Source organism: Dicentrarchus labrax, unplaced genomic scaffold (genome assembly GCF_905237075.1).
Source record: "Dicentrarchus labrax unplaced genomic scaffold, dlabrax2021, whole genome shotgun sequence".
NCBI classification, from domain to species: Eukaryota; Metazoa; Chordata; class Actinopteri; family Moronidae; genus Dicentrarchus; species Dicentrarchus labrax.
The window spans coordinates 8,385,304-8,407,550 of NW_026136714.1; the positions used below are offsets into that span (position 1 = coordinate 8,385,304).

At 38.7% G+C, this 22,247-nt stretch overlaps 2 protein-coding genes across 2 annotated transcripts; both read left to right on the plus strand.

Moving 5' to 3' along the window:
* The first annotated feature begins 241 nt into the window (after window positions 1–241).
* adrb3a (adrenoceptor beta 3a) lies at window positions 242–10,019 on the plus strand. Its single transcript, XM_051422914.1, has 2 exons — window positions 242–2,093; window positions 8,915–10,019. Exons 1-2 carry the CDS (start codon window positions 832–834, stop codon window positions 8,940–8,942), a joined length of 1,290 nt encoding a protein of 429 aa, XP_051278874.1. The 5' UTR covers window positions 242–831; the 3' UTR covers window positions 8,943–10,019.
* Window positions 10,020–12,964: 2,945 nt separating this feature from the next.
* got1l1 (glutamic-oxaloacetic transaminase 1 like 1) lies at window positions 12,965–21,391 on the plus strand. Its single transcript, XM_051422912.1, has 8 exons — window positions 12,965–13,202; window positions 14,291–14,472; window positions 14,741–14,864; window positions 16,783–17,000; window positions 17,116–17,266; window positions 17,703–17,868; window positions 18,095–18,237; window positions 19,481–21,391. Exons 1-8 carry the CDS (start codon window positions 13,028–13,030, stop codon window positions 19,618–19,620), a joined length of 1,299 nt encoding a protein of 432 aa, XP_051278872.1. The 5' UTR covers window positions 12,965–13,027; the 3' UTR covers window positions 19,621–21,391.
* Window positions 21,392–22,247: the final 856 nt, after the last annotated feature.

The following is a 22,247-nucleotide window of genomic DNA, read 5'->3' on the forward strand; positions in this document are numbered from 1 at the left end:
GGGTGTGACTGTCTGTATGTGTGTGGCTCTATTAGGGTACTGATCCCTGTATGGCTTTGGCGCATAGGCACACTTTTCAACTCCTCCCCTCTGCCTTCAGCCAGGGTGTGATTAGAGCCAATACAATCTTGGGCAACCTGCACTGAGAGAGAGAGAGAGAGAGAGAGAGAGAGAGAGAGAGAGAGAGAGAGAGAGAGAGGAAGCAAGCAAGGGAGAGAGAGAGAGAGAGAGAGAGAGAGAGAGAGAGAGAGAGAGAGCAAAAGAAAGTGTGGACAGCCACTCTGGTGCACTCTGGTGGTTCCAGCATCAGCGTCACTGTTGCTTGATATCCAACAGTAACTGTGGCATTGTGGCTCATGCAAGATTCAGCGAAAAACACAGCAAACTACTCTAATCCCAGTGGACGGATTTAAATGGACAAGGCTGGGCTTTCTTCTCAAAAACTTTTTTTCACTTAATGTTAATGTTTCCTGGATTCATGAAAGTGCTGCAACTCCGTGAACTAATATTGTTTGGACAGTTTTTCATCTTTTTTGAGAACATGTTGCTGTTGACTACACCAGAAGAACTTCCACAAACATTCACGTCTTTGGAAACATGGAAAGCCACTACTGCCTGTTGAACACCAGCCAAACAAGACTCCCAAGGTGTGAAATGTAAGCAGTGACCGCAAATTAAAGAACAACTACTATTTAGTGAGGACAATTTCATCTGCTTTTTATTCTGAGCAGATTTATGATGCTTGTAAGAAGTGCAGACTCTTTAGTTCTGTTAACTTTGACGTGAGAAACACATATCCAGCTTCTTGTGACCGCGTTGATCCAGTGAATTATGGATGGCAACCTGAGCACTTCAAATGGGACCAACCTCACAGGACACAACTATGCAGCGGGACCCTGGAGCCTCGTCATACTGGTCATCATCATACTGATCATAGTGGTGGGAAACCTGCTGGTCATCATCGCTGTGGCTCGTACTTCGCAGCTACAGACCACGACAAACATTTTCATTATGTCCCTGGGTTGTGCGGACCTCATCATGGGGGTCCTTGTGGTACCACTGGGGGCCACTATTGTGGTGACGGGTAAATGGCTGCTCAGTGACACATTCTGTGATTTCTGGACTTCTGTAGATGTGCTGTGTGTGACAGCGAGCATTGAGACACTCTGTGTCATAGCAGTGGATCGGTATATAGCCATCACAAGACCACTCAGATATAAGGTTCTACTCAATAAGTGGCGTGCCAGAGTAATAGTTTGTTTAGTGTGGGTTGTGTCCTCCTTAATTTCTTTTGTACCAATTATGAAAGGGCTTTGGCGTGATGATGATCCCACAGCGAAGAAGTGCTACGAAGACCCTGCATGCTGTGACTTTGTGACCAATAGGGGCTTTGCTATTATATCCTCTATAGTGTCTTTTTACATTCCACTGCTCATAATGATATTTGTGTATGCAAAAGTTTTTCTAATAGCCACACGACAGGTCCAGCTCATAGATAAAAATCGCATGCGTTTCCAGAATGAGTATCCAACAGGGCAGATGCAAGTTGCTCCCCACATCAACAATATCATGCCATCGGTGTGTGCAGGCTCCAGCAGCTGCAACAGCGCAGTGCGGAGAAAAAGTGCCAAGCGAAGGCCGTCACGGCTAATGCTTGTCAAAGAGCACAAGGCCCTCAAGACTTTGGGCATCATCATGGGGACCTTCACTGTATGCTGGCTGCCGTTTTTCGTCGCCAACATCATCAACGCTTTTAACAGAGGCGTACCCTCAGAGAGGACCTTCCGACTGTTAAACTGGCTAGGTTACATCAACTCCGGCCTCAATCCTATCATCTACTGCAGGAGTCCAGAGTTTCGTACAGCATTCAAGAACCTGCTGGGCTGTCCATGGCTGTCCGCCCTGTGGCTCAATACAGTGTATAAAGAGCTGCGGACTCGCTGCTCCTGCTTTCTATGGTCTTCAACCAGTAGGACTGAGGGAAGTCTGGCCAGTACTCAGGGAAGCAACAAAAGTGAGGAGGCTTCCCCTGGTACTCTGCAGTCAAATGGCAGCACTCAGTTCAGTGATTTATCAGAACCAGAAACCCAATAGTAAGTTCTTTTGTTTTATCTTATTTTACCTTCACAGTCATTTTTAGAAATATAATTAATATTTTAAAAAATGTCCACTTCCTACAAACACATAAAAACCTCCACCTTCCCGAGCACAAACAGTGAAACCCTATTTAAAGACTATTAAGTGACTGATTTTGACAGCTAGTGGACACCTGAACCATCCTTCTAATAGGCTATTTAAACAAATACATTTTATAATATTACATTATGAAATCTCAGTGCATTTTATCTGAGAGAAACTTTTAAACAAATCTCTATGAAACTGAGAGGACAGTGAGGTACTGTATATCAGGGAGTCCCGTGGCCTCTAGTGAAAATCTTAGATTTCTTATTCTTCTTTGTCCTTTTAATTAAGTTTTTTCCATTAATTCAATAGACCTACGTGTTACATCAGTGGTCTATCATGTGAGCAGATCATTCGCCCTGTGAAGCAGAAGTGTGAAGGCTTACAGAGTAGAATCAATGTCACGGAGAATCAAACAATTTACATGACTTACCGCTTTTGAACATCCTGCTGCAGATTAACAAAGTATGGCACAATGATGATGGTAAAAAACACGCCTACGCATGTGCACTCTTTTTAGTTTGACAAATAATAGGTGCCAACAAAATAATCCAAAACAAAAGGTCATAGAGAGTGTTATTTATTTGTCATGTCTTGACTGAACACTAACATCTTTATCTCAAAGACATTTTCATTTTCAGGGAAATTTAAAGTGTCAAACACATTTTAAACCAGTCTGATATTTATGGGATTTCAAACTAATTATAATCCATTATTTTAATCCTTTATTGCTTTGTAAAGGTTTAAACACATCATCTTGGCATTATGCATACTGTATATGTCCAAGGACTGTACATCAATTTTTTGAAATTTTGAGTTTGATAGAAAACCGTTGTTTTACTGCCCACTAAAAGTAGAAATCCATATTTGGACATGTTCTAATACATCAGTGTGCTGCTGTCCAGGAGTAAAATAGATTCTGTGGAACAGTGCAGAAAAATAAATCATTTCTGAAGCATTGGCTGCTGTTGGGGAGATACAATATTACAAAACTAAAAATGAAACACAATATTCCGATTTTTATGCATGATTCAATAAATGTTTGAGGACTGTACCTGTATCGCTTACTGCACTGTAATCAATCTTTGAATCCAGCTGATGTTAATGCAGTAAAAATAACTAACCGATGTCCACAGTTTAGGGTGGTGTAATACGTTTTTAGCACAGTAGTTAATAATAGTTAACAATATCATTAATTGATTTAGTTTTTTTATAGAAACCTCCATACTGTAAATGCAGATTGTTTTGGTCAATTTCATTATCATGTATCTAAAAATGGTGTTTCATATTGATAAAGATGACACACGACTCTGTAAAACCACTGGGTAATATGTAAAAGGCTGATTCGGAGAACCACATGGCATGTTTGAGGACAGATATATTCTCTGAATATTAGTGTGTCTCTGTGCCTGTCAGTGGGCCTCAGTGGGCCCTGCCCAACACACCCTGCAGAAGATAAATCTTTATCGCTTATGCACAAGACTTCCCCCATAACTGGAGAGGCTGTTTACAAGACTGGCAGCCAATGAGAACACTCTTGTTAACACAAGTTAACTGGGGTTGGACAGCTCAATATTTGATTCATTATTTTCCGAAGACACCACTATATGTTGACAGCAGGCCTGTCGCAGAATACAGGAAGATATATATTACATAATTATGAGTATTTAGCATAATTGGTTGTTTCTAGAAAGTATATCTATTAAGTAAAATTTGGGCTATCTCTGGTTTAAGAATTGTGCGACTTACATAATTAACTTAAAATATTTGCTGTAAATTTCTGAATTTGAACTCAGTTGAGGCATTTTGTTTTGAAGTGAGTTCAATTCAATAAATTCCAATAAATACGTGTTGTAATAATAGAGTAGAATCAATGTCATGGAAGGTTTTAAGGAAGGTTTTAAGGGCTGTTGTGCTGTCACAAATTTAAATTGTAGCTTCTGTGCATGAGTTTCTGATTAAAATCGAAACATTTAATTTCAGTCATGCACATACAAATATAAAATGAGTTGTTCATTTCCAGAACATAAAATTTAAATTCACAACTCATAATTCAATTTCATTTGAGACAACTCTCACTTACACCATAGCCCTCCCCATTCTCATGAGTAACCCAGTTTTATGTTTCATTTTAAATATTTACTTTGCACACTATATATCATTTTCTCTTCTCTGTTCCTCTCAGTGGAATTTTACAGGCATAATCAATGGGGCAGTAAACCGGCAGACATTTAGAAGCATATAAAAGTCTTCCTTAAAAGGAGCCTGGTGTGTTCTGTAGTAAATCACCCCAAGGGGAAGGCTCAGCGGACTCACCCTGCGCTTTGAGCAGGATTACAAACCTAAGTGAGACCAGCCGTTCAAGAATGACTCTGGTGGGGCCAAGACTCGAAGACAGGTTTAATGAAGGAATATGACAAACGGTTCCAGGTAGAGTCTGGACTGCTGAAGTGGTTAGTTATTGCCAATAATGCCATGCTAGGCATCTGCTGGAGATCATGCACTCCTCAGTCAACTTTCTATATCTACTAGCAACACAAAAGAGCAATTGAGCAGCACATTTTGTTTAAACCCTAGGACAACATGCAACTGTAGGTTTAGTTAAGTCAGGAGCTGGTGTATCCCAGGGCTGATAAAAAAAAGAGAGGTACAACCACTGGCATCATTATTAGGGAAGAGTGGCTGCACTACACAGACTGGTCATTATCAATATTTTGTTTTCATGGAAATACATGGAGGTATATCACTGCTGCCCTTATCAACATTCACAGAAGCCTTCAGCTTCTGTCACGTATGCACCGGGTTATATGACAAGTGCAATATTTCATTCTCTGCCTGACAGAATTTGTATTTCATCTTTAATGATCATAAACGTAGACGTTTTTGGTCAGTGGAAGTGAAGGCAAATGTGCTGAGTTGTGCAGACTTTTTTTCACAGAATGTCGGGTTCAGCTGTGTCTTCCTTTGTCATGTTGCTCTAAAGTGAGACCGGCTGCTACTGCATTAGTCCTAATATGTGTATCGGAGGTATTTAGGACAAAGTCTTCATGTTTTTAAAAGGCATTTTAGTGTGTTATGAGCAGAGTGAGTTTGTTAGCACAGTTTATCCAAGATTGAGAACACTAAAATTAAGCTAACAGAGGGTGGAACATTTTATTTCAAAGAGAAGCAGCCAACTAGGTTGTGGACTAAATTGCAGCGTGAATGTGGAGCAGTGAACATCACCACGACTCTCCTATTGAGCATAGATACGGAACTTAATATTCCAGCAGAGGTACAGCACAGTAACCATATAGGCATGTGAGAGCACAGAACAATAATCATCATTATGGAGCTCATCCTACAGGAAACATGTTGTGTGCTACAGCTGTGCTGCTGCATCACAATTAAAGTATCAAGAGACACATGAGGAAACGACTTGTCAACCTGTTGCTGAGTAACTGAGAAAACAGGTCTAAAAGCTGAAAGAAATTATTTCCTGCATGATCATCAAATGCACACTAAAATATTTTCCATCTCAGAAAAAGTAATGGAGGATAAACAAGAATAAGATATCATGTGAAAAGCAGACACTAATGGCACAGGGACTAGAAATCACAGAGGGCTAGCTGTTCAGTTTTAGCTCTTAAGCAACTCCTGATGGGTCACAACGAGTGATGCAGGTGCATAAAAAAACAAATACGGAATATATTTGGATATATGTTCTTATTCTCACCTTGTTAACTTTCAACTGTGGTGAGCTTAAAAAAAAGCACAAATAGCCAGACACATCACAAAAAGCACACAGAGATTAAGGAGAGTGTCATATCCAGTATAAATACATACTTATAAATACGTGGCTCATTACTCCAAATGATCGTGTAAATATTTCAGACATATTAGACGACAACTCATGAGGACAAATTTAAAAGGACATTGTGTTTATAATGCTGGCATCTCAGGTTTATAAGTAACTGTGTGTTACTGGAACAAACTGTATCATTATGCCGGCTAAATATGTTGATATAATTGTAATTATGATTATTTCCCACACATGCATGCTGTATCCTCCCAGAGTGCAATGCTGTATTAATGGACACTTTGTTATTGCAGTACGAGTGTTAAAATATAGCGTGCAGTAAATATGGAAGACAATTTAAGAAATGTGTAAACAAATATTTCTAATGTATCGTGTACTGTGCAGGGTAAGTTGTGTGTTTAACACAAATTAGTATTGGTGACAGATATTTGCTGCCCAGCCTGTGATTGACAAAGCTACTAATGTGTGGCAGGTTACAGCTCCATGTGATTTGAAAGCAAGTGCTGGTGTAATAAGTTAAGGCACTGCAGTGAGCATATCATTAGGCTTACATTAGGGCAACCTGATGTTTTGATGGCGTTTTAGGTGAGGGCAGTGTGCACTAATGCTTTTTTCCCTGTGCTGTGAACCCTGTAATTCTGAGCTTTTCTCTGCAGTACGCTAACCCAGCTACACACATCAGCTTCCATAATGTGCATTTAGTTAGCTTAGAGTAAGATCAGACCCAAGAGAGCATGAAACAAGGAGCAGGATAAAGCAAAACATGGTGGTAGTGACCTGTGGGAAACCTCCAACACTCCCTTTCAAGCCTGGCTGATATCAGAACCAATCACACTGCATCACGCTCTATAAATGGAGGCATCCGGGAGTTGAGCAAACACTTGAGAGCGGTTTAACTCTAAATTGTTTAGGTTTGGACAGATAAAAAAAGTAATAAACCGTAACTGGATTTACTTTCTGCTGTATACCCACAATCAACTACTGCATGTCTAAAACTTTTAGTATCAAGACTGTGTATTACAGTAATTATATTTATGGATAGTTAGAACCAGTTAAATAAAAATATTCATGTTTGATAACATTTACTGCATTGAAGGCATTTGATAAATATGTCATTTTCTAAACACTGACTTGCTGTATGACTCACTTGTGGTTTAACTTTTAGAAAATTTGAAATAGAGTTTTACATTTAGATCTAAAATCTACATAATGATACATGGAACTTTAATAATTTTTTAATACATCAACATGACAGTCACTTTGTTATACTTTTTATACGTTTGTCAATATGACTTACAGTTATAGTTAAGTTGCAGTCAGCTGTTCTTAGTTTAACTTTGTTATTGAGGGGTATTTATTTATTGAAACTTGTGTTAAAGTTAATTTAAGATTGTTAAAATATTTACTCTGTTGGTAACTGAATAAATTAGTTTAATGCCTTGCCCTACTTTATAAATCTATTCATGAGGAAAATCATCAGTAGCTGAATCTTGTCACTGGTTCTGCACTCAGTTTGTTAGGTACAACAAGCTAAAACTAATGCATTTTAATGACAAAATGACTTTATATCAGCTATAGTTGTATAGTAGTGGTGTTGTTGAATTGTATTGCATTGGAGAGGCATTCTTAATAGGTATTTTACCCATGGGGTACAAACTACAGCTTCCCAAGTTAATGCAACGTCTCACTTTCAACCAAAACTGAACATTATAACATTCATTAAGGATTCATTCAATCAACATTGTTTTTCTGATCTCTCACACACACACACACACACACACACACACACACACACACACACACACACACCAACACACACCAACACACACATATATGTATTAAAAATCATGTTAACTAGGCTAAATGATTTCTAATTACATACCCCTTCAACAGGTACATCTCAAGACAGAAAATACACATGTCACAGATGATGGATGGATTTTCCTTTAACCTTGATGAGCTTAGCTCCTTTAATGTGAATGGAGACTACAGAATATGTGCAAGCTATGTCTGTGGTTTGTGATTTAAAATAATCCAACAACTCGTGTGTGACTGTGAGATTCAACAGAATGTATAACATAATATTATTCCTGGAGTCTTTTGCCATTAAATCATCCAAATGCATCAGTTTAAACTGGGACGAGGCCACACTGTGAATTGTTCCCTGCAAAAAAAATTTCCCGTATGCATTCACTTTTCTGTGAAGATTACAGTTCCAGGTAATTTATGTCGTCCTGTGGAGACATGTACAGTGGACGCGATAGCATCAGAATTCCTGTCTTGTTGGGGAAAAGGTTTCACAGGAGATTCACAAAGGATAAAGAGATGATGGCAACTTTGCAACAGCTTTCTCTAATTAACAAAAAAAAAAAGAGAAAAGGAAATGAAAGGGAACAGGTGCAGAGATGATATCAATGCTGTTTTTCTAACTGCAACAACATACTTATAAATAACCTGCAAGACAACAAACCGCTGTTGTTGTCTTGGAGATTTCTTATCTGATAGAAACTTAAATGTTGTGCAGGGTGTGACCAGCACAGACCAACAACTCCTCCAGTAACACAGAAAAAAAAACACATTTGTTCACATCTCATAGAGCTGCACACCAAGTCAAAGATATAATGAGAATTTAACGAAGTCATGGGATAAAAAGGCGAATGCGAGAGACATACTTACAAATGAATGTTGGATCTTGTCATTTTGGGTAATTTAATTACTTAATAATATAATTTCTTTTAACTTAACATTTAGCGACTAATAGAGACTAAATAGCACGATTGCTAAACAGAATGCCACACCAATTACAATGACATTAGTCCCAATGTGATGTCACCTAATCTGTCTACCACTTTATAAAACACACTCATGTCTATTGTAGCAGGGGCATTTATTTCAATGGAAACACTAGATGCTAATATATCCATCTCATTTCAGCTTCACAATGGAGGAAAAGCACGGATGAACTGTAAAATGTCAAGCTACTGAAGCAAACTATGTTCTCCAGTTGATACTGTGATTCTCACAAAGGCTGAGACCAAACTGCAGCGAGGACAACCGAAAGGACAACCAGCAGGCGCCCCGATAAACCCAGCTGAATGAAACGGATGACTGGATTGACTGCCGACAAACAGCTGATTTGGTCTGGACAGGAACATCGCAGTTGTCTCTGTGGACAAGAGATGGACCACTGCAACTCAGCACTTCACAGACATTAGGTGACACCAAAGTTGAGCCTCCTAGTGTCATCTAAATACCGTTTGCAAAAGACAATACTTAATAACTGCAAGTTTTAAATGCATTCCAGCAAAACCTTTGGACACAGTGTATGTGGCCTGTCGGTTCAAGAATTACACTATAAACTAATTTTGTACAGTATATTATCTGGTAAGTTATCTATTTATGATACACTGAAGCTGTAGCAAAATTAGTTGTCTAACTTAAAACAAGGTCATAATTGGCAAGGCTGTCTTCACTGTCCAGTTAAGAAACATTCATTTTCATGGCACAAACTCATCAATGTAATATCAGCTAAACCAAAGGGCTGTGCATTCAAATATTCAATTCTGGTGTCTGATTTCAGTCTTAATCTTTCTGTTTTGAGCCTGTATCCGCACAATATTTATCTTGCTTGAATCCGCTTGTCTGTGTTAAGTTATACCAGAGCTATTGAAAATGTTCAGGACACCTCAAACATCATTCCTGTCAACAGTTAACCATCAGTTTAAACCATTGTGCAAGGTACAGTATTATAAACTGCAGGTAACCCATGGTATTGGTAAACTCCTGACCTATTTTCCTTTGGTAAGCAGCCATGTTATAAGCTCAATAACAAACTGAAATGTCTGAAATGTCCAAATATAGAAAAAATAATGGTCTTGATGGAGGAAACAACAAGGCATCCCATATAACAAATTAATGAATGAGTTAGAGACAATGTCTCATCCATTATTTTGTTATATCAGGACACCTTCTTGTGCATTATTGATTACACAAAATCATCTGTTGCATTGAGAAATAAAATATTATAAAAACTGTGTAACATCGTCACCTGTGCTCTGTGTGCAAACCCACAACTATAGTAATTAGGTAAATCATGTAAAAAAATTTAATGTAAATGTGATCCACATCAGATTCCAGCATGAACAGGTCACAGTCCTGAAGTGACCCACATGATGAATGAAAAAAGTCACATGAATTCTGATATGACTGTTGACATTGAGGACACATAATCAGTGTAAAACTACTGTTGATATGAGCTCAAGAGACAATTCTAAACAACTTTTTAATTTTATCTTTTAAGTAATCCTGCGCCAGCTGACACCGCTGTCATCTCTGGCTGTGCTACTGTTTGAGCAGGCATCGTGCTATGGGAGGAATTTACAAGATTTGGGACTTTAATAGATAAATAAAGAACATAACCAGTGACATTTTAAAACAAACTGTGACCAGCATTAACTCTGCTAGAAAGGGCTCTGTGACTACTGAAATATCATCCAGCAAAAACGCCACAACAACTCGGAGTGGAAACAATTATCCTGTCTGAGAGTTAAGGCACATTCTTATCAGCTGATTCCTGTTACAATGTTTTCCATGAGCAGGATTAGATTGAAATCAATTCTGAACTTCTCGTTTTTTAAAAGAAAATATAAGCCCCCACAAGTAAGATTAAGATATTAATAGAGGAAACAAAAAGTGATACATCATATACAAATGATATTCACCATTATAGGACCGTCATAAAAATATGTTAAATACTACAATTCAATTCAATTCAATTCAATTCAATTTTATTTGTATAGCGCCAATTCATAACAGAAGTTATCTCAGGACACTTTTCAAATAGAGCAGGTCTAGACCGAACTCTTTATAACATTACAACACTAACAGCACTACACATTTAGACCATAAACTTGCTTTGTTGAAGGAGCAGCTCTTCCACATAGGAAAACTGTCAACTCCAAATGACTGAATACTAATTACATGCCATGTTGTTTTACTGGAATCAGTTTGAAGGGATGCGTTTGCAGTGTTTTCTATTAATCACACCAAAAGCACGCTAATCAAACACTGGTGTTTGATTAAATGTGTTTAATCATGCTTTGAAGTGTGCAGCATTTTTTTTTTTCTTTCTCTCTCTTCTCTTGATTGCACATGCAAATCACTTGACTTTAACTTTGTGTGCCTGTGCCAACAACTTGTCCCCAGCCAGTGTTGCAGCACAGATTTCTTCAGGACAGACAGATATTTTCAGAACACAGAGCGGCATTTCAGGCAAAAAAAAAAAAAAAGTCCTTTGACGCCAAATTTAGACTCCAGAGCTCACCAGTTAGGAGCCCTTAAATTCAATTGAGTCAACAGCCCCTTAATTAGATAAAGTATCGTGGATTCATGCTGGTAACATGGTAGCATGACTGAGGCACATACCAATGGGTCCAGCTTTCAACCTCTGCCATGGCACCCTCTTTCTACTACTCACATTAATAGTAGCATCATTATATGACAGTATAGTAGATATAGAAATCCAGAGATGTATTTTTCTCAGATGACCACAAGCCCGGAGTCGTATAGGCTTCATTATAGGAATTTTTGCTGTTAACTTTATACCGTGTTTCTGGGTCCATTTTGTTGTTAGACTGCAATTTTTCTTACTGCCACAGACAACTGTGCAAACAGAAAGCCTACCACAGATATTTCCTCTGCAGTAACAATGTGGTTTGATGGGAAGAAAACAAGCACAGCAATTGACAAAGTCAAAGGTAAATATTTTGCTGTCAGTCCATCAGGATGAAATGAAAGTCTCTTTTCTCTACTCTCACCATCATGTACTGACATTTAACGAAGGAAAGATATCACAGACAGCAGAACGATATGATTCACTCTGCTGACAGCTGAACACAAGGCATGCATTACATTTTAGGAAAGGATGTATCTCTCCCTGTTTGTTGCCTCAGAATCCACTGACACACATCATGATGCTGCTGCTTAAGAAGCTGATTCTCTGCAAGCTGTCATGTATGCAGAGACATAACACAGAGTACAGTGGATGAGGCAGACTGAGGCAGAGTGTGTCTCTTCAATTAGCTATTCTTTTTCAAATTGCTCCTGGGGAGCTAATTGACAAGCCTAACTGCCTGATTTGGCCATCTACTGCCATCTAGTGCAGTTATTTGTGATTACCAGCTTCATACAGTGAGTGATTTTCTCTTCCATAAAAAAGCTGTAAGATTTTTTACTTCTCAATTCCCTGCGTATTCTTCATCCTCATGAAATGACTATTCTTCAGCTTTCTGCCCAGAAGAAAAAGCTCTCTTTCTGCAGATCCACAAGCAGACTACAGTGCTTGTGCATCATACATCCTTTGTTATAACTCGAAGTGCACTGTAGGGAAGCTCAGTGTCGTTTCTTCACTGGTATAGGCACATACGGAGTACGACTCTACTACCACTTAGACAGAAGCGAATTCAGATTACAGAGGAAATAATTCTACAATCGAGATAAAAAGCTGAAAAGCCATGGTTTAAAAAAATATCTATTCTGTACAAACGTGGATCAGTGGAAGCCATGAAATCAAGAAACCCACTGCAGAATATGTGCAGCTCATACTGATTTTACACACACTGTGTGAACCCGCAACAGTACAATTAAATGCTGCCTCTTGACTCCCTGTCGAAGCCATTGTGACTTAATTAATTTAAAGAGGCTACAGGCCTTTCGAAAAACCCACCAAAACAAACCTTAATGAGCAGCAGAGGCTCCTCTTTGAACTGACTTGTTATCAGCGTTACATGCTGAAGAGAAATACACTTGGCTCTTGTCTCGTCTTTACCAAAAACTGATGCTTTCATTTTCCAGACAGACTAGCCTATTTGAATGATAGCACACTGCGACGGCGAAAGTAAACTCACCAGGGCCACAAATTAGCTGGTGACAAACTCATCCATCACCGTTGCCGGGGTGACAGTATCTAAATACGTGCCGTAGCCCTGGCAACAGAGGCTAAACAAAAGGCTCGCAGCTAGCGGGCTGATTTGCCTGGCTGGGTTCAAGATGAGCCGACCTGGCAGCAGACCTGATGAAAGAGGGGTCAACAAAAATGGAGACCCAGGAGGTCATCTCTCCGTGCTTACCGACACTTTGACCGCAGCAGTGAGACCTGAAACAAGGCTATTGTCTGCCTTCAAGAGAGACATTGACGTCAGGAAGGTTTACCTGGCAGGGAGAGGTGAGTCCGGTCACCTGCGTTTATCTATCCTGGTTCTTAAGAGTTTCAATGCGGGAACCAGAGCAGAGCAGTACGGGTTTCCCCCGCTCCCCATTTGCATGAATTAATTAAATTAATTATGAATGTGCGCTCTGTTTTCTAATGTTAGACAGCTGATCTTACTCAGACATAATGTTGTGTAATGTTAGTCAAAAACACATTATTTGAGATGGCATTCACTGCAGCTGTAATATAACGTTAGCATGAAAATGGTGTGCCTATGTGTGGCTCCATCAGCTTTCTGTCAGCATAATTGAATAGATGGCCTCCGTAGTCCATTTACATTGAATTATTCGATTTAATTACTGACTCACAGACATTTTGAATAAGGTATTACTCCTAAATGGAGAGCTCACAGTGAGTCAGAATTACAGTAAAATCAATAAATACAGATAGTATTTAGTTCTGTCATAATAAAGTAGTTCCAGCTCCAGGATTTGCGTCCTCGGTTTGTGCATAACAGGGACAAAGTGAGAGGCATTCAGAAACCCTCTCATGGTCAGATGTTTGGAGCCTAACTTACCTAACTTATTATCTTCTTAATAGTACAACTTTTTTTTAAATCTTTACCCTGACATACAGCACAATAAACTATCTACTAAGACAACTTCTTAAGCATATCCTTAAGGCATTACCACATTGGTTTAAACTTTTTACCTGATAGTTGGCTTGCTTGTTTCTGTGACATAATAACTATAAATCACTTTAATAAATTAATATTTCAGTGTGTAGGATTTAGTGGCATCTAGTGGTGTATTTGCATATCCTGACTTTACCCCCACCCCCTTCCAAGCGCAAAGGAGAAACCAGTGTTTGGTTTGTCTGTTCTGGGCTACTGTAAAAACATTTTAGTGGTGTTTATTACTGGACCTTTAAAACTGAAAATGCACACATTTAAGAAATAGTATACAGTATATTAATTCTATTTTTGGGTGTAATCAATTACCTTTCTTTTCTTTTCCAGTTTACTTTGATATTCTCGGGGTTTTTTTGCAGTTTGATGCAGTGTTTTGTTGGATGATGGATTTGTAAAACTCTGTCTTTCGCAGAGTATTACAGCGAGGAAGGGAAGACCTTTGAACTGCGTCTTGTTGGAAAAATAAAGCAGCAGCTAAGCGCTGATACCACTCTACGTCCGGAGTATCCACCTTGTTTTGGTTTGACAGAATTCAGCCAGCAAGCCACAGATGTTGCTTTGGGGAAGAGCTCTCGGGCTGTAATCGAGAACCGGGTAATTTCAGCACAGACATAAATACCATAACTGATTCTAGCCTATATACACTTCTGTTTGCACAGCCACAAGCACACAGAGATGAAGCAGTAGCCAGTACCTAACCATCCAATCAATCAGCACTGTCATTACCTGGTGGCCCTGTGCAGAAACCTCTAATTATTCTGGTATAGATTTACATCCAGGCTGTAAAAATCAATAGATAATCAGCACCTAAGTGTTTTACCATCAGACATATTGATAATAAGACTCCTGACCTTTGTTGCAGGTATTAGGTGTCCAGACTCCCGGTTTTACTGCTGCTGTTCGTCTTGGGGCAGAACTCTTGAAACACTGGTATGATGCCTGTGCTGCTTGGTGCGGGCCCGTCTACCTCTCTTCCCCTTGTGATGGTAAAAAAAAGCTCACTTCCTCTCAACAGAATTTAAAGATACAACCACAAGTGTGTTGGATAGATTCAGTTAGATTGGGCTCTTAAAACATAAATTACATGCTGTACTTTGTAAAGATATTTCACAAAACAAGATTCAAATCAGTGAGATGAAAAATGAATTGTGGTATCAAGGTGCGAAGACTTCAGTTTCCCTTTTGAAAAGTGAATGATATTTTTTCACAGTTTATACACTACCTCAGAAATAAAGAGAAAATATATTTTGTAGATTTTTGTCTGAGAAATAACCTTTTTTAATCTCATTTTGTCAAAACAATTGTGAGAAAATCATATTGTGAATTGTATTGAATCGTGAGTTGAGTGTATTGTTACATCCCCACTCTGTACTGTGGTGATTGCAACTGTATGCGCTACTCATTTACTACCATCATGTCATTAAGAAGACTAGAGGATGACTCATATACACCACAAATACCATGTTAAATGATTGGTAAACAATGAAAGTACAGGGTAAATAAGTCGGCATTACTGCAGTGGCGTCTCCCTACAATATACAGTATGTGCATTTGAATGCACAATTTGTTTACTTTTACCTTTACTTCCTATGTATGTTACTTTTAACAACGATGTCTATGAAATCAGAAAGAACCTGTGCAGTTATCTTCTGCTCCAACAGTAGAGGCAAAAAATAAATAAATTAAAGCTGCAAGCAGCGTTGGGCGGGACCTCGCCATCTCCCCACTTCGGGGCCTGAACGGCGGTTGCCCACCACAGCAGCACCACACCACACCATGTCGCCCCACGCCCAAACCCTCTTTGCCGGAAGCTAAGGGGGAGACAGTTCTACTTTATCATGCGTTTCAGACACTGCAAAAGAAGTCAATCTGATAAAATCTGTAGGAGGAGTTAGTTAAAATAGAAGCCCTGAAATGCCGGAAATGGCATCACAGTTGGACATTCGATTCAACCTGGCCAACTTTGACGGCACGCCACAGACACGCCCTCCAACGTACAGTCACAAATAGCACAACTTTTAATCAGCAATGTTTTTTGACTGCGCTGACCAATTTTGAAGTAGATCTGATAAATTCCCTAGGAGGAGTTTGTTCAAATATAACACGAAAAATCACAGAAAATGACCACAAAATTGCCCTTTATTGTGCATGCACAAATAGCAATATTTCTCCATTCTTTATTTCTGGCTATTGTCTAAACAAAATTTCTAATATGTAAAATTTGAATAACGCTAAGAATCCCATCCATATAAGGTACCCTCATCAGTAACGGGGGACACGGCCTAATGTTGTCAATCCAATTACCCGTGTTGTTGTCAGACACAACAACTTGCCACTGCAGTAATGGCAAAACACAGAAAGTGGTCACCGGATTCTTGTATATCAACATAAGTTACTGTGACACACACATAAGAAGATTTCTGAGGGATAGAAGTTGACCTTACAGTGAAGACAAAATGTGAAGATGTGGTCGATCATATGGAGGCAAACGTGTCAGACATTCATTGAGAGGATTTTACACCTTTCAGTATAGTCACTGCTTTACACAGGATTTATTGGGAGTAGGAGATTTTAATGTGTCTTGCCGCACAGACGTAAGGGCTGAGAAATGTGTTATGTGCATTGCTTAAAAATGTACAGATAAGATGTGCACGTGGTGTGAATTCATTTTCAATTTAATATTATGATAATTGAAAATATACAGTGTGTGATAGAGACAGCAATGGAAAACTGCAAAAATACTAGTCTAGCCAAGACTGGAGGTCAGAAGGTTGGAAAGTTCAATTATTTCCAAACAAAATAGTATTCACACTGTAATTACATCCTGGGGCTTACAGCAGGATTCACCTTGTGGAGTTTGTACTGCTGCTGGTATCTAATGTTTCGTCCTGATCTTCCCTGCAGACTCACTGGCTGGTATCTTCCAGGCAGCAGGGATCCAAGATATCTGTGAGTATTATTACTGGGATGACAAGCAGCGGGGCGTTTGTTTGGAGAAGCTTCTGGAGGATCTGGAGAGGGCTCCGGAGCGAAGTGTTGTTGTTCTCTCAGCATCTGCCCACTACCCAACCGGAGCAGACCTTTCTCAGAATCAATGGGCTGTGATTACTCAACTCGTCATGGTGACTGACATGTACATTTAAGCTCTAAGCAGAGGCTAAAATTATCTTCTATCAGACAAGTAGTTCTTCACTCCTACTTAGATCATCATTTGCTGTTCTGGCACTGTTTCAACAGAGGCGTAGGCTTTTCCCTTTCCTCTTGCTGCCTGCCCAGGCACTCTGCAATGGAGATTTAGAGCGGGATGCCTGGCCTGTACAGTACTGTGCATCGCAGGGGATGGAGCTCCTCTGTGCTCAGTCGTTCTCCCACTGCTTTGGACTATATGGTGAGGAATTGATGTTTAGAATATCTCTCATTCCATGGATTTATGCGTGTCACTCCTATGGCCAAGGGACTCCACATGTCAAAAATGAGCTCGTAGTGCAACTGAAAACAGACAAGAGCATATGTATTCATGTCTTACCTATTGTTCGCCAGGAAATACACTCATAGTGTTTACGGAGTCACAGTCACGCTTTGTGTTGCCCTCCAATTTTACACTCTTTCTCCACCTAGCAGGTAATTCATTGTCATGCAGATCAGCCTGTGTCTTGTTTCTGTATGACCTGGTGAATATTCTTGCCCAGAACTGGGTGGCGAATTTTATTTTCCAATTCAAAAGTGTCCCTCTTCGATTTTATTTTCAATACCAAAAACTTAAGAGGAAGTGAGAACATGGTGTTTCTTTACATCAGACTCATCTTCTTCCTCTCTCTCGCCAGGTGAAGCTGTCGGACACCTCTTGTGCGTCTCGAAGCAGAACTCACACCGGTTATCTGTGCAGTCTAAAGCTGACAAAATAGTCCGATCCCTGTGGGCCCAGCCATCTGTCGGAGGAGCACATGTTGTTGCCACAGTGCTCAGTAACCCAGCCCATCTTGTTGAATGGTGAGTCACGTCCCACTGGAATGAATAATCTGGTATTTGTTTGGACGGCCATGTTGCTACTGTATGTGTAGATGTCCGTAGTGATGTTTACCTGGCAGCGTCCTAAGCATTTAACGGCACTAGTCATAAAATCTTAATTTCCACAATGCACCCTTGATTTTTTGCTGATATTGAATTATATAATAATAGATATTATTTCCCAAATGTTGTCCCTTGTCTTTCCCAGGCAGAGAGAAGTAAAGTGCATTGTGGAGAGATGTATGCTGATCAGAAACATTTTGAGAGAAAGGCTGAGACTTTTGGGAACTCCAGGCTGCTGGGATCACCTGACTCAACAAGGTGGACTCTTCTGCTGTACAGGCTTGAATGGTGAGTACTAAATAGTTGCTGCCATGTTGGACTTTTATAGAGTTATTTTTCAAATATAAAGAAAATGATTCACTGCACAAAACAAAACACTGTCTGATATTCATTTTCTCAGCTCTCTCTTTTCTGAGCTCTTTTGTATAATCTTTTCAAGTAGATAAATGCCGCTTACAGTACATTGTTATAGATTAATTGCTTTCAACCAAGGCCTGACATCTTGGCTCTGTTTGAATATAATATGCAGTTATTGCACATATGCAGCAGTCATTTAAAGGATTTGCAGGGAATGTTTTTTTAATTTGATTATTTAACAATGGAAATGTACGGAGCCCCTAAAGGGACATGAAAAAAAAAAAAAAATGAAACGTTTCTAGTGAGCACTAGATAGTATCTTGTGCTCACTAGATAGTATCTTGTGCTCACTAGATAGTATCTAGTGCTCACTAGATAGTATCTTGTGCTCACTAGATAGTATCTAGTGCGCACTAGATCCGTATCTAGTGCGCACTAGATCCGTATCTAGTGCGCACTAGATATGGATCGAGTGTTGGCTCATTTAAATATTAAAATTAGCCATGTGTTAATAGGTCACAACACGAAAATGTAACCAATGAAATTACTTATTTTGACACACATTTTAAGCCAATACGTATTAAACTAACAAGGTAATGTGTCAAAAGGTGGACTGTTTTTGTTATTTTCTCAAAAGGAGGACAGGCATTTAAATGCGGACTGTAATAAAAAAGGTTACAGATTAATTTACATTTATTTTTTACTTACAGACAAATTAGTTTAATACTCATTTGAATATTAAAATTAGCCATGTGTTGATTCACCACAATATGGATAGTATCTAGTGCGCACTAGATAGTAGTAAGTATTGGCTTAAAATGTGTGTCAAAATAAGTAATTTCATTGGTTACATTTTCGTGTTGTGACCTATTAACACATGGCTAATTTTAATATTTAAATGAGCCATGTGCTGATTCGCCACAACACTCCATCCATAGGATCTAGTGCGCACTAGATCCGTATCTAGTGCGCACTAGATCCGTATCTAGTGAGCACTAGATACTATCTAGTGCGCACTAGAAACGTTAGATTTTTTTTTTTTTTTTTTTTCATGTCCCTTTAGGGGCTCCGTAGAAATGACTGTTAATGTTTAATACATTTATTTACATGGACTACCAGAATGTTTTTCCAGATCAAGATTTTGTTTAAATACTCTCTTTTTTGTTTACTTTAGGTCAGCAGGTAGAATTTCTGTCGAACAGGAGACACGTGTACCTGCTCCCTGGTGGCTGTCTAAATGTCAGTGCAATCAACGGTGGTAACTTGGACTATATAACCGAGTCTATCCATCTGGCTCTGACCACTTCACTCTGACCATGTGGCTTTTGATCATTAAATCAGTGTCCTAGTGGCTTTTCAGCCTGACTGAACTTTTCATTAGTCACATTGAAAGGCTCAATTTCAAGTTCATCATAGTGTTTCAGCTCCAGCTATTGCACAGTAAATGCTGTTAATCATACAGAAAAAATGTATGGAATTATAGGTTTGCTTTTTGCATTGCTGCTTACTTTTCTTGACAGAGGTCCAATTATTAGTAATTGTGACACAGACCAGACTGTTATGACCCTTCAATTGAGAAAACATGAGTATGAGATGAGTTCAGGTGTCCTGTGTGTGGTATATGTAGAGTGGTGAAAGAAGTACTCAGATATTTCACTTAGTCAAAGTAGCAATACCACAGTACAAGTAAAAGTCCTGCATTCAGAAAAGAATATTAACATTAAAGAACACTTAAATTATCATAATAAAAAGTACTCGATATGCAGAATGGCCCATTTTAGAATAATGGATATCATATTATTGGATTATGATTATTGATGGTGATTAATGTACGCATTGCTTTAATGTTGCAGCTGGTAAAGGTGGGGATACATTTAATTAATTGATGTACAGCTGGGTAGCTTTTGCATATGAATAAAGTATTGTCTTAGCCTATAATAATACATCATCATTTATTTGTTGAATATATTTTGTATAGAATTACAGTAAAGTAGCAGAAAATTGTACTTAAGACAGAAATGTGAATGTACTTTCTTATTTTCCACCACTGTCTATATCAAATGAAACAATATGAGTGCAGTGGATTCTTTTGTTACAGTTTTGTTCCTTTATCTGCTGTAAAACACTGCCAGTCACTTAAAGACTTACACACTAAACTGTATATTTTATATTTATACATGATATTGTTTTGGTGTTTATTTGTTGTAGTCTGCCAGAACCAGGCAATAAGTCTATAAGGCTAAAGCCAGCAGCTTGTTAGCTTAACTCATTAGCTTAGCTCTGTCCAAATATAACAAAATCCATCTAAAATGACCTCCAGAAGCTCAAAATCAGCATATTAGATTTGGTTTGATTAATCGATACAAGTTATGTGTGTGACAGAATGACAAACCACAAATTGTTTTGTTTTTTTTAAGCTTCAGGTTTTGTTGTGATTAAACAAATTAGATATAACATTTGAATTACTCAGTTGTAGAAGTGTTGGCTGCTTCCCCCATTTGTCTGTAATGTAGGCTAAGAGGCTGCTTGCTTTTCGATCAATTAGATCAATCTTCTCATCAGACTCTCTGCAAGAAAGTGATTACCAGTAAGTGCATTCCCCATGATGTCGAACTTTTATTTTCCATATGTAGTAGACTTGCATGTGAGGTTAATGTCATGAATGGGTGTGTGTCACTTTACGTTAATCTGAGTTGATTGATTTGCTCTAGATGGAATTTTGTGAAATCAAAAGAAGGTATAGCATCTTTTAGTGGCTATATACTGTGCTTTGTTAGTAACAACATGTTCTGTACAGTAGGTGATGATCACACTCACCAGCACTCTTTAAAACAAGGTGAATCAAGAGCTTAATGGTCCAAGAGTAACCTTTAGAGGGATCAGCCTTAGACAAACCGCCATATATTGCTTACTGCATCCAAAGCAAAAGGGTGCTCTCTTTCTTGCTTCAAGGATTCCTTTCAGTGTCTGTGAACATCCGTCAGAAACATAAATCTCTCTATTGAAAACACATGCTGTGTACGCAGCAGATCTCAGCTGCATTTATAATTCATGTGTTTGCTGAATAAACAAGCTTGACTTTAAACGTTGTCACAACGTCTGTGCTTCTTTTGAGTCTGACGCATTCTTACGCAAACATATGTTATATGTACTTAAATCATTTTACTTCAAAAATAATATCTGGATGCTGCAGGTTTAAGAGATTTGGTGCTTCCCACATGCTGACTTTTATTCTGAAAAGAGTTGTGTTTGTATTGGATTATTTGGGGGGTTTACTGTTTTACTGTTTTACATGGTCCAAATATTGTTTTAAGTAACATTTCCTTTCCACTGAAACATTTCCAACTGATGTGAATGTATTATACAGCAAATGATTGTTCATCTGAGAAACATCAATGAGTAATCCTCTCCTCTATCATCCTCTGTGGTCGTAATGGAGCGATACAACATTTTTTATTATTTTCTTATTTTGTTAAAGAAAAACATAATTTTTTGGAAAACACTCGGCTTTTATCTAACAAATTTTATATCCACAGGAGCCCTCTTTTCATTTTTGAGTTATTCCACTATTGTTACTATTTGCGGTTTAGTTCTGAGAAACAGGTTGGAACAAGGTATTTAATGGAGGCAGCATGCCCACTCTTTTCATTTCAGTGACCTCGGGTGAACAGCGAGGATAATCATCCGCATCCACTATCATACAGAGTCGGAGCCATTAGACGCAGTCTAGAGCCCTTTGATTTGCATCTGAGCATGCTTACATGTACGAAGGGTTGCAGATACTCATATCACAGGTTTCAAGTTTGGGGTAAGTTGTTTACATGCATACTAACGTTTCACATGCAGTTATTGCAGCATACATGAATGAAGAGGATTGTCTACAAATATTACCATGGAAACTGAACTTACACAGTCTGCAAAAACCAAGCGTTAATGGGAGA